Here is a 9,544-nt window from a genome sequence, read left to right as displayed (position 1 = left end):
AGAAATTAACATTCTCGACCGTTTTCAATCGTTAATTATATGATGTCTGAAAATATTTAAATAGTTTAAAGGTAATTTTTTATTACACGTCGCGAGATATATATTGTATATGTTGGGATAATAAATATATATTATATGCTTTAAAAAGAAAAAAGATTTTGCGCTGCGATAAACATCCTTCTTATAGAAATTGTAATAGGAACATTACTTACCTCTTGCGATTAATATCACTTATATCGCTCGCTAAGCAATAAGTAAAAGTAACATCAAGAGATTATTTATGCAATAATAACAAACATTATTTACTACAACGTTGCAATTAATATTTTTAATAGATCTCGGTGACACTTTATTCTTGTTCTATAATAATCAGTTTCTTCCTTACTCTCAGTAGTGCCGCGCTACGATGATCATGACGTCGACTGTAATAATCATAATAACAATAATGAGGATAATAATCATGAGCCGTTGATTGTAAAGTGGCGTAGGCTTAATTTAATTTCGTTTAAGATCCACGAGAATAATGAGAAGACAGAGAATAATAAGAATATCTTTTATGTATTCGAGTTCATACGAAGTCATTTTCTTCGCGAGCCATTTTACAATCGCACGCTCGTATATGTAATGTTATCAATAATCGTACAATTATATAATGTGTATGCGAACAGAATTGTAACTATGAAGGATCCTCCTCCTCCCTCCTCCTCCGACCCCCACACTGTAGTCCGCGTTTTCGAGTTGAAAGTTGCGTCTCGATACGCGGATACATTAATCGCAATATAATTCGAAGCCAAATTAAATTATATCGCAGAAAAAAATACTTTGAACGTTTTCCCGCCAAGAAGAGCTAAAGCAGAATCGCGGCTAGAATTGTTTCAATTATTTCCCATCGAAAACTCGCATGCAACATCGGCGATCGTATAATCGATTCGCTTTTCCCAACAATTCGTATTTCCGCCCACAGCAAAAATTTCCCGTTGGTCTCCCTTGTAACGTAACCCTGTGCGTCCTGAGGATAGATATTGGATTACAGCGTTGTCAGCAATCTGATACTGAACGTTTTCGAAATAACGATCGAGGAACACAATTTTGAACTCAACAACGGGAAATATACGACGAGATCAGGGGTTCTCCGCGGTGGATATTCAGGACTTCATCCCTTCGCATATTTAACGCTAGACGCATTATCCTTAAGGCCCGCTTATAATCCTAAAGATGCGTTGATAGAGACACAAGCGACAATAATCCGCACACGATTTTCCGGTGCCGAGACAATTTAGTAACAGAAATACGATAATTACATTATTATCGTTTATGAATTCTAATAAATTTAATAAAATTTTAAAATAAAATAACTGTGCGAATAAATTAGAAGCTCCAACGAATCTTTTCTATGTTAAAGAAAGAAGGGAACTCGAGACTATAATAAATAATAAATAAAGATAAATCATATAATAAATAAAAGCGTATATATAAGCTTGTAATAAGAAATATATGTAAATTAAAAAGCAGTATAGTTTAAGAGGAGTGAATTAAAATTTTTTATAAAAGGAAAGAAAATAAATATAAAAAATATAAAAAGACAGAAGCAGTTTTGCAAAATTGGCATAAATTAATGTAAAATAATTTTGAAGAGATAAAATAAATAAATCTGCTGCACGCATCTTTACCTAATCATATCTTTCCCATCGGTAAGATTATCATTCTCCGCATACCGTTCACTTGGATTTTCAATGTCATGCTTATATTGAGTTTGCTCTATTTTTCTCCGCTGTCTGAAAATTCAAATTTCAGTATACAATAATACATCTTATAATATAGAATAATTAAAATATTCTTCTATATGTATAACTCGTTACAATATACTATATACTATGTAATAATAATATTAATAATAATAATAATAATAATAACCGTAGACTAACAATTTTACTGATGATGGTACTTATTTTCGAGACATCGGCAGGTCGTTCGTGACAGAATCGATGTCTTTATTAACATCTCGGCTACGATAAACTATACGAAATTCAAATGCAAAACGTTCCACGAGAACGTGCAATCATTCATACGATGTGAGATACGAACGACTCGATAAATAAACATATGTTTCGCGATTTATATTATAGATTCTATATTATTTATATATATCTCTATATGTTCGCGTGTATATATATATATATATACATACATACATACATATTTTTTTTCTCTTTGCATTTGTTTTATCCTCTTGCACGCACTGAAAATCTCCGTATTAATATATAATATTTATAAGGACTAGTTATATACGGTAGATTTAATTTAACTATGTGTACTCAACAAGCCAGTCTAACTTTGCAACGTGTCACTCGTCGTGACTTGACGAATGTCAGAGCATAAAGAAAAAACGATTGAACACTCGGAATGATCCGCCATCCGTTGATATTGGCAAACATCTCGCGATTAAATTACACTACGGCGAGATCGAGCCAGGATGATCTCGATGCGGGGATGATCTCGCGCTTATCGCTAATCGTAAGTGATCTCGCTCAACGTTCGAAGCAACCGTTCGCCGCACTTGTCAGGCTATAAAGGGCAGAGCCATGCGCTCCTCTCATTATTTCTTTTATTACCTCTATAAATTTTTTAGGCGGTATTCTCTATCTTATCGGCGATAAATATACCGATGTACGATTCGTCAACGATATCTGCGCGCGAGTTACGTTGAAGTTGCACGCGAATGTCCTATCGCGTTTAAGACTTAAGAAATCGCGCGAATAGAGAGTTATCCTAATATATATTTTATGTCACTATGTATCGTATCTCATTCCGTCTCTATTATTCTATAAGTTAAGCTACATGTTACAAAATCGTTATCTATCTACCGATTTTATCAAACGGACGTGGCCGACCAGTGTACCTTATTCTACGCGAATTTCTTGGATAACTGGGGAAATATTTTTAACAAGGATATATATATATTTGAAGTTTCCTCAACACGCGCGTATATTTTTTGACGTAGCTCGTACACCGTGTTCTCTCGCACTTGTCTTATCAATATATAAGAAAAAAATACGGTATGCAACAATATGTAACGTTACGTCAGCTATGACAATGGGAACAGCTGTGACGCGAGCGAAAGCGATAATTAAGGCGAGAAACGCCGATCTTGGCGGACGAGACTAGAGCCTTATCTTAAAAAAAAAAAAAAAAAAAAAAAAAAAAAAAAAAAAAAAAAAAAACACGGATATATCCAAAAAAAACGCGCGCTATAATCGCACCTATTATTTGCTTGCCTTAAGTATATAAGTTGTAGTACGAAACATACAAGCGAGTTCGGTTTTATATGAAGATACAAGGGGAGCGGTTTCGTATCTCTCCCAAGTGAAGAGAATAGATCTGAACGATATTTCCCTTGATATACAGACTCGCCGAGATTATTATCGATTTACCCCTATGACATATTCTCCTCGTTATTATCGGTGATAACGTGTTTACTTCGCACTATATAATTATAACATATAATTATAGTGTGTGTGTGTATGTATATGTATATAAGACGATAAGATGTTGTATATCGGAACTATTACTTACACGAGCACGAGCATCGGCAAACGAAATCGTTTACACGAATTCGATCAATTCGCGGTATTTTAAATCGACTATCTGTCAATCGCGCGCGACAACGATTGATTCCCTTTGAGCTGGCCACAAAGTTTTCCGTCGGCTCGAAATGATGCACATGCGTTATGAATCGTCGCGCTTTATCATACTATACTTCATCTGAGTTCTCGTTCTATTTTTCACTTCTCGTGTTGCACGCGCGAGTTCGAACGGCAAGATCGATTGGCGACGCTGGCGTATAACTAATAGAGCGAGTCGCGCGATTTTACACGAGGCTCTCGTAACAAAGGTACTTACGGTTATTAAGATATATTTTTTACATATATATCACACTAGAATCCACGGTGTCTGTAGATGCTTCTTCGTACGTCGGGACACGCGTTAAGAGTTCCGCCCGCAGAACCCTGAAAGATGATTACATTCGACTTTATTAACGCCATTATAAATATTGTCATACGTTCTTGATTCAATTCTTCGAATCAAAGATTACGTTTACAAAAAAAAAAAAAAAAAAAAAATCAATATATTATACCATTTAACAGTTTCGGAAATAGCTGTTTAATTGCGGAGAAAATAACGCGTTAATCTTACCTGTCATTGTTTGGCGGATTTATACCTAGCTAGTTTCAGCTGTAACGGATTGGATATCTTCAGATGAAAGGCGATGTCATCGAAGGAAACTTCGCGCACGTCCAATCCGCTGATTGTTATAAGGTGATCGCCCTTGCAGATCTTACCAGTTTCGATAGCCTGACCGCCTGGCATCTGGCGTCAGAGATAGAAGTTGATGTTAGGACGCAACCAGCCGTGATAATGTCGCTTGTACAATGATAGAATCGGGAAAACGTGACGACTCTTACCAGCTCCGTCACGTAAGCTCCTTTGCCGCTCCTAAACGCGGCGAAACAGATGCCGGCACCTCTACCGCTCTTCTTCTGTATTTCGACCTCGTACTCCTCGGTTGGTTTCTCGTGGCGCAACACCGTCATTGTGATCTGCGAACGAACGAATCGAGCGTAAACGATGAGCGTGACGTGTTCGCTTGATTAATCTAACAAGAACTCGCTAAGAAAATTAGAGCGCGAAATAACTGACGCTAAATTTTTCTTTCACATTCTCCTAATAAGAGAAGAGAGCAATGATTTTTAGGGGTATAAGTGTCACGTACAGTTCCTGAAGTAAGCTTCAACATCGTTTCACGTGCTTTCTGCGACTCTATCTGCTTGAAACTTTCGCTGCCTATACTGAGAATTTGATCGCCGAGTTTCAGCCGACCGTCCTTTCCGACCGCGCCTTCGGGAAATACATCCAAAACAAACACTCCGTTCTAAAAAAAAAAAAAAAAGCATTATGTATACATTGATATCAAATTACTATAGTAATTAGTATCAATATTTATTAATGTATAAAATCAATACTATATCTAATAAATATTTCTATCAAAATACTTAAGATATTATTTTTCACACACATCTAGATATACGTATATCGTCGATTTTTTCTCTCATACAGTCATTATGTGTTTATAATGCATGTTTAAACGTTTCACAATTAAAAGGATTGTATATTAAATTAATTATATAAGGTGAAGTTATATATCATGTTGAAAAAAAGAATAGAAAATATTTAAATATTTCATAATTAAAAAAATTTTGTAATAAATTAATGAATATAATGCAAAGTGTAATGTATCATGTTGAAAAGCAAAATATTATATTTTAAAGATTATCGAATATGCTCACCCAGAGGGTATCGGTACCACCAGCGATGACAATACCTACGACCTGGTCCTTTTCTTTCTGAAATTCTATCGTCACTTCCTGACCAACCGGAATCTGACAGGTCTTCGGATCCAGCCGGACTTTCTCAGATTCCGCCACTTTCTCCGCTTCTTTGGCAATTGCTAATATTACAGTAGCAAGTAATAAGATGGAATATAAAGACAGACCATAATTTTATAAACAGGATGTAAATGCGTGCGTAATTATGATAGTTTCCATAAAACAAAATACAAATTTAATATGTCACCTTATCAAACTCACCTGATGCATTCTTTTGTGGCGTCTTCTGTGCAACATCACCAGCTTCACCTCCAAGTTTCGTTTTATCTTTCTCTTTCTGTTCCTCTTTCTGTTCTACTTTATTCTCGTTAGGATTACAAACTGTCAGCACAACGACGCCCTGAGCTTTCTTCAATAATTCCGTGGCCTAAAAAACGAAAAGAAAATCGATCGGATGAGCATATAGTTTAAATAATTCTTTGCTTAAAGGAGTGAAAAAAAAAAATACGAACCTCATCGTACGTGCGCCCTATTAAACTATCTAAATTAACGGCTAGGATCATGTCACCCATTTTCAATCCAGCCTGCAATATTGTAAAGAATTTCGCGTTAAAAAATGGAGCTCTCGAGACTCGTATAAGCGAGAAATTACCTGTTCTGCGGCACTGCCGTCTTGAATATCGGACACGAAGATACCCTGACCCACGGCCAGATGTTTCCCTTCGATGATCATTATGCCTAGACCATACGGGCTCTACGAACGATACAGTCGATTAATACAGTTAGTATTAAACAATTATTGATTCGTCGAGCGAGATATCGGATCGATGCAATCAACTTAGCGTAATTATAAATACTTGCCTTCTTTATTTGTATCTCGCGAACTCCCTTGTACTTACTGAAGCTTGAAGCAAAGTTCTGAAATATAATACATTATCACTCCATGGCAATATGATATGCACTTACGTCGCATGCATTATCGTAGTTACATCGCTCGCGACATGTCCTGTATATAGAAATTATGCGAGCCGAACAATGTTGTTTGTGGTAATTAACTGCAGGTGAATTTATGATCATGTTAGATTGAAGTAGTCGAGGCGTATCGGTATATTTTCACGATCTTACTATTTCGAGAAATCGGTGAAAGCTAACAACGATATAAATATCTATCACAATAAGTACATAGTGTCATATAAACATATCTCGACGCGAAAGTCAAATATCTCGATAGGAAAGTTTTGAGATTTTTAAAAAGATTCAAAGTTTCTTCGACGTGGACGTAATCAAAGTTTCTGCAGGTGATAATCGTTTCTCTCGCGTAAAGAGTCACGAAAGAGGCAAGAAATTTTTTTAAAAGGTTTCTCGAGTGATCGCGAAGAATCTACATCGATTATAAGGTGGTTTATCAAATATCTCGTATTATATAAACGTATATAAATAGAATCGATGTTAAATTGATTTGAGCTTTTATAGCGACAACATCGTTATTTAAAAATATTACTAATAAAGATCAAATCACATCGATCATTGACATTTATTGGGATTATTATGCAGATGATATTTAATTGTTCGATGAACATAGATTGTGTATTATGCAACATTAATCGCTTCTCGACGACTCGTTATTTTTTGCAATCAGTCTTGCACTATCTCGAGAAAGACGACAAGATAAAAAGATAAACGATGTAAACAAACTTACGTCATCCAAGGTTGGTGGAAATTGAACTATCGGCTTTACGGCGATGTCATCGACAGCCTTCGATCTTCTGCAATCGGGACAGGCGGGAGAAATCCATTTATAGTTTTAATGAATTTTGTTATACATGTCGTCTACGTCACGTGTTATACATCACGGAAAAAACTCTTATGTCTCACCGATAAACGATGATCTTGAAGCGATTGCCGGCTATGCCTTTGATGAGAGCGGACGCATTCAAATGACACCGTCCTTGCAACACGCAACCGTTCACCTAAATGGAATGGAAAATAAAGTTCTTTTTTTTTGTTCTCGTTATTTATCGTCATGTTATCGACACGCGAGACGAGATGAAAAACGCTTGTTGCAAAACATGTCATAGCAACTTGCGGAATTTCAGTTGACAAAAACATGTCAAGTTTTTTTTGATCAATAAAGGGAAAAACATTATACATATTTGAGCAATAAAGAGATGAAAAATGAATCTAGTAAGACATAATAAAAAATAAGACTATACGTTTTCGCCTACGGAATGTTTTGTACTTCTCATGCTTTTTTTTATTTTATTGATTTTTTTAGATAAATCTATTTAACGAAGATGCTTAATGTTGAAGCATCAATTAATTTTTTAGCTGGATATTAAAGTATTTAGAATTTTCTCCAAATATATATACATATATATATTTGGAGAAATTCTAAATATTTTAATTAAATGCCAAATGTAGCATTAATCTTTTTTTATATCTGAATTATTTTATTTAAAGTAAATCTCTATATCACTTTCAACATACTTTAGCCTCAGTTATTACTTGCTTTAAACTCAATACATGTATGTCTCAAGCAGAATCTTTAGTATCGTGATTTTACACAGACAAATTAAATAACTCGTGAAACGAAAGTTAAACAACGTTGCGACGTAAGCGTCGGGGACTGTCATATCGAGAACCGCAGTCGTAAATGGCGAGTCATAAAAACGGGAAGAAAAGAGTAAGAGATACCTACCTCTAATATCTCGTCGCCGATGAGTAGCCCGCCGTTTTTATGAGCCGCACCTTTCGGATTGAGGCCGCAAATAAACACCGCCATTCGGTTTCTATCCTTATGTCCTGCCAGGGAGATACCCAATCCCCGTCTGTCCTTCTCGAGAATAACCATCAGCACTTTATGTCCGAGATGCTGATACTTCTTCTGTATCTTGTCTGCAAAATTAAAAAAAAAAAAAAAAAAAAAAAAAAAAACATTTTCATGCAATGTACATTAATCGGTCAATATAAATCCATCTGATGCATGCTTGTCGGATTTTGTGCTCCTGATTAAAATTATCCCTCTCATAATGTATAGATGAATAATTGGAGATGCAGTGAAATTGAATTTTGCATTATCAGCGACTTCCACGCAACCAGTGCGATCGTATAGAATGAATATTGATTTCGTAGGTGACGCAAATAGTATATAAATACCACAATTCTCTCAATTGTTTCCCCGGTCGCGATTTCCTCGATATTACATTTAGCACAAATCGCACTCACTGGCCGTATAACCGAACTCGTCCTCTTCTTCCGGATCCGCCTCGATTTCCGCCTTCGTGCGCTTCACGTTTCCGGCGCTTTTTCTCGAGATCTAAGTCAAGCCATTTTTATAGCACGTTACATCATCGTTCTTGCGAATCGAGAGGCTATCGTGAGCCTATCGGTACATTCGGTTACCTCGACGCCGCTCTTCGTATAGACGTTGCCCTCCAGCATGCGAGTATCCTCCTCATCATCCGAGCTTTCGTCCGAGGAATACTTGGGCTTCGTAGCGGGTTCAGCGCTGTGGTCCTCTCGTTCCTCGCTGACTTCGCGAAGGATACCCGGATTCACTGGGGGCGAAGGGGCTGTCTTTCGAATTGACTTCTTCATGGAGGATCTGAGACACGATAAAAGATATGCTTTTGTTATTTGGAAAAGTAAAAAAAAAATTTTAAATCCATTCCGAGTGATGCGAGAAATGGAAAAGACGACGACATATTATTTCTGCGATCTTTTAACGAACATCAGGATTCAATAATTATTAAATTTCCATTAAAAGTTTCTCTTACTCCACAGTTGCGAGCATTTATTTATAATGATAATTTTCTAAAGATCTCAGATAAAAGCGAAAAAAGGTAAAACCTCCTTACAATCATACCTTCGTGAGCTGGAAGCTGAGCCATCTGAACTTTTCGAACTTGGTCTTTGGGAATCTCCGCGCGAGCTGCTTTGAGTGTCACCGTCCTCAAGTCCTGGCTACGCAACAAATAAACATTTTGCAAAAAACGGAGAAATTTTCATATTGGTAAAATATTGTAACACTAATCGCGAAGATAACATAAACAATTCAATCTCCTTAAGAAATTAAACGCGCAAATATATAACAAAAGGCATAAATTATATATATGAAATAAACGTTAGCAAACCGCGTGGATTAATTAATATTTTAAAGC

General features: G+C 36.1%; 1 protein-coding gene across 8 annotated transcripts in view; it reads right to left on the bottom strand.

Moving 5' to 3' along the window:
• Positions 1 to 298: 298 nt before the first annotated feature.
• Positions 299 to 9,544, bottom strand: part of LOC138935388 (multiple PDZ domain protein) — a 90,795-nt gene continuing 81,549 nt past the window's right edge. For 5 of the 8 annotated variants that reach the window (XM_070299896.1, XM_070299898.1, XM_070299897.1 and 2 more), the window contains 15 exons: positions 9,250 to 9,347; positions 8,787 to 8,988; positions 8,610 to 8,700; positions 8,083 to 8,279; positions 7,260 to 7,354; positions 7,084 to 7,150; positions 6,246 to 6,302; positions 6,037 to 6,138; positions 5,897 to 5,968; positions 5,646 to 5,811; positions 5,346 to 5,506; positions 4,772 to 4,930; positions 4,464 to 4,598; positions 4,195 to 4,368; positions 299 to 4,007 (listed from right to left, as the gene is read on the bottom strand). In XM_070299896.1, the coding sequence (XP_070155997.1) occupies positions 4,198 to 4,368; positions 4,464 to 4,598; positions 4,772 to 4,930; positions 5,346 to 5,506; positions 5,646 to 5,811; positions 5,897 to 5,968; positions 6,037 to 6,138; positions 6,246 to 6,302; positions 7,084 to 7,150; positions 7,260 to 7,354; positions 8,083 to 8,279; positions 8,610 to 8,700; positions 8,787 to 8,988; positions 9,250 to 9,347 (1,773 nt within the window). In that variant the 3' untranslated portion in view covers positions 299 to 4,007; positions 4,195 to 4,197. The remainder of the gene's footprint in view (positions 4,008 to 4,194; positions 4,369 to 4,463; positions 4,599 to 4,771; positions 4,931 to 5,345; positions 5,507 to 5,645; positions 5,812 to 5,896; positions 5,969 to 6,036; positions 6,139 to 6,245; positions 6,303 to 7,083; positions 7,151 to 7,259; positions 7,355 to 8,082; positions 8,280 to 8,609; positions 8,701 to 8,786; positions 8,989 to 9,249; positions 9,348 to 9,544) is intronic. The other 3 variants (XR_011447240.1, XR_011447239.1, XR_011447241.1) reach the window with 3 other exon arrangements.

This window comes from Polyergus mexicanus, unplaced genomic scaffold, assembly GCF_030449975.1.
Source record: "Polyergus mexicanus isolate NDT 795.1 unplaced genomic scaffold, iyPolMexi1.0 SCAF_8, whole genome shotgun sequence".
In the NCBI taxonomy this organism is placed as follows: Eukaryota; Metazoa; Arthropoda; class Insecta; order Hymenoptera; family Formicidae; genus Polyergus; species Polyergus mexicanus.
This window is presented reverse-complemented; position numbering and strand designations above follow the sequence as displayed.